The sequence below is a fragment of the Austrofundulus limnaeus genome, unplaced genomic scaffold (assembly GCF_001266775.1).
Source record: "Austrofundulus limnaeus strain Quisiro unplaced genomic scaffold, Austrofundulus_limnaeus-1.0 Scaffold1886, whole genome shotgun sequence".
In the NCBI taxonomy this organism is placed as follows: domain Eukaryota; kingdom Metazoa; phylum Chordata; class Actinopteri; order Cyprinodontiformes; family Rivulidae; genus Austrofundulus; species Austrofundulus limnaeus.
In genome coordinates this window covers 14,307-17,266 of record NW_013954288.1, presented here as the reverse complement: position 1 = coordinate 17,266, position 2,960 = coordinate 14,307, and the positions used below count along the sequence as shown (strand labels likewise).

At 38.8% G+C, this 2,960-nt stretch overlaps 1 protein-coding gene across 3 annotated transcripts in view; it reads right to left on the bottom strand.

Moving 5' to 3' along the window:
* agfg1b (ArfGAP with FG repeats 1b) overlaps positions 1–2,960 on the bottom strand; it is a 19,219-nt gene that overhangs the window by 14,003 nt on the left and 2,256 nt on the right. For all 3 annotated transcript variants that reach the window (XM_014033893.1, XM_014033895.1, XM_014033894.1), the window contains exons 2-3: positions 1,415–1,508; positions 1,182–1,297 (exon numbers count right to left, since the gene is read on the bottom strand). In XM_014033893.1, the coding sequence (XP_013889347.1) occupies positions 1,182–1,297; positions 1,415–1,508 (210 nt within the window). The remainder of the gene's footprint in view (positions 1–1,181; positions 1,298–1,414; positions 1,509–2,960) is intronic.

Genomic DNA, 2,960 nt, shown 5'->3' with positions numbered 1-2,960 from the left:
AAAAGCCAAAGGTAGTGCAACTAAATACTAGTGATGTATTTTGAATGGTCTTTTGTTTATCTGTTTTTCATGATTCCATACATTTTACATCATGAGCGCCACAAATACAATTTTTAACTTTTTTTATATCATTATTTCTATAAAATACTAGTACTTATATATAATTTTCCTCTTCATAATGGATTCCCAACTTGAACTGCATAAAAATAAATCGAAATAAATCCATGAAGCCGTGCAGCTCCATCAGGTACAGAGTGCTGTGATTTTTGGTAGCAACAGATTGTTATGATGAAGACAAACACACAAAACAAACTTCTGCATACACAACAATGGGATTATGAAAGAATCTCTGTATCCCAGGCGTCCGTCAGGAGCAACGTTAAAACTTTAAATAGATCACAGAACGTTGGACTTTACACCAGTCTGGTACTTTTTACAGTTTTTTTTTTTTTACAGTTTTTACTCAACCACAGCTCAAGTATTGTAATCCTTTGGAGATTTAGTCAGAAAATGTTCAACTTCTGAGCTGTCTAAACTTTGCAAAAATGTTTCTAAATGAATTGTTTTCACTCTTACAGTCTTAACACTTTTAAAGTTTATACAACAAAACATTTTGTCTTCTTCTACTCTCTGCTGCAGGACTTATAATTTTCTCTAAAACCACTCCAGATTCTCACACCCAAACTCTCATCTCCCATTTTCTCTTTACCCCTGGACATAAAGAGCCTCACATCTTATTTGTCCAACATAGAACTCTGTAGACACATCATTTTACGTTTTCCTTTATGTTTCTTCTACTGTTACATCAAAACATCAACATTCTGTTATCTTAGATTATTACAAAAGGAAATCCTGAATCACATTGGGCTGTAGAGCAGAGAGTTGATGGATGTTGATGTTTTGTTAGCCACTCTTTATAATTCCTCCTCCTCCTGTGTAAAAGAGCTGTGCTTTCTTACAGCTAAAATAAAATAATAGTGTGTGCTGTCAAACTGAAACATACTGTTGAGCATTTCTGGCACAGAAATTTAACAGTTTACTCTCAGCACTTTTCTGCACATTGTAGTGACGAAGCAACGCTGCCAAGTCCTGCAGGAAACGTCTTTTTAATCTGAAACATTTCTCCACAGGAAGAACAGAAGAGCTGAAATCGGATCTAAAAAAAGGCGTTTGAGCATTACCATCTTTTCTTTTCATATTTTTCCTGAAGGAACTCTTTTACTTTTTGTGGTTCTCGGAAATCTGGAACAACTGATGTCCTGTCGTCATAGAGGCCCAACCAGATGTGTTTACAGACCTGTGGGGAGGGAGGGGATTGAGGTGGGGGTGGGCAAAGAAAGGAGGAGGAGGAGAAAGGAATTTCAACATCCGATCCAACAATCCAAGTGAGGCTGGCACATGTGGTGAACCGTACCTCGTTGCTGTGTTTCTGTAGGAACTCGATCTCCTGCTGTGTGAACGTGGTCATGGAGATGGACTTCACTCTGTGGGGGGGGTTCAGACCTCGCCTGTGGGCGCAGGAGCACAACGTCAGAGAAAGAACAAGTCACCCAAGGCTGTTCACGTTCCCAAATTACACTTCAAATGAAATACATGTGTGAAAGAAGCATTTAGTGCAGCTTTGTCTTGTTTGAGAGTTAAAAGACAAAGCTGATCCATGTGATGCAGTTTTATCCTAAATGACCAGACTGCAGGCACGTTTGAGATTACACAAACTTTACACTTTACACAAACTTTAAAACAGAAGGCATTTTGGCGCAAACTACAACCATCTGAAAACAATTACGTCATACTCCACACCTCCTGCCTAACCTTCGACCCCAACGACTACTAAAAAACTGCTTCCGTTTGCATTGCTCATGCTAGTTGCTCAACTATAGCAACTTATCCTAAACTAGAAGCACTCGGAGAGTGCAAACCTCCACCAAGATCAATCCCCCCCCTCCTGTAAGAGTTAATGCACAAAAGCAGAGATGGAAACACATTTGCTGAATAAGTTCTGACATAGCAAACATTTAAGCAGGAAGTATGCATGGAATTTCTTCTCAGTGGAGTCCAATGTGAAAAAAAAAGTCAGACTTGTCACCCGACGTTATTCATCATCAAACTGGTGTCGAATTAAGCTCCTAAGTTTTCATCAGTAACATTTCACCATGTAAAACGTTTGTTTTATCCCCTTGTATGAGTTTGTAATGGTTTAACTGTCTTTATAAAGTGCTTCCTGGCTCCCCCACATCTCTAAACTGTGAGGCCTGGCAGGTCTCTGTTTACAAGTCTTGTAGAGAGAAACTGTTTTGATTGGTTGTTTCAGAAATGTGGTGTGTTTGAGGAAATGGGAACAATAGTTTTCATGGTGCAGTCACCCACTTCCTGGTCACAAAACGTTCTGTAAATGCGCATATTATGTCAAAAATTATTCACTTCAATTCAATTCAAAAATACTTTATTGATCCCAGAAGGAAATTAGGTCATTCATCATTAAATCTGGTTTTAACATTACTTTTATAAAGTTTGAAGTCCGTGCTGTCCAATCCAGCTCACTATTTTTTACAGAAGCCCTGTGAAGGCATCACAGCTTTGCCGATCTCAGAGTGTTAAAAGAAAAAAAATTCCTGTATCCGCATRGTGATCCGGAAGTTCGGAACATCACCAAAATTTAAAGGTGTGTTCCTTGGCCCAGTACCCACATGTGGTGTAAATGTCATGACAATCCGTCAACAAGTTTTTGAGTAATGTTGTCCACAGACAGAACGACAGACATACGAATATGAAAAACATTACCTCGCCCTTAGCGGAGGTGATAACTTACTTTATTATTGAACATCCTCTGGTAACAATAGTAAAAATAAGCGTTTTAATTCTCCATCAATATACACTCACCGGCCACTTTATTAGGTACACCTGTCCAACTGCTCGTTAACACTTAATTTCTAATCAGCCAATCACATGGCGGCAACTCA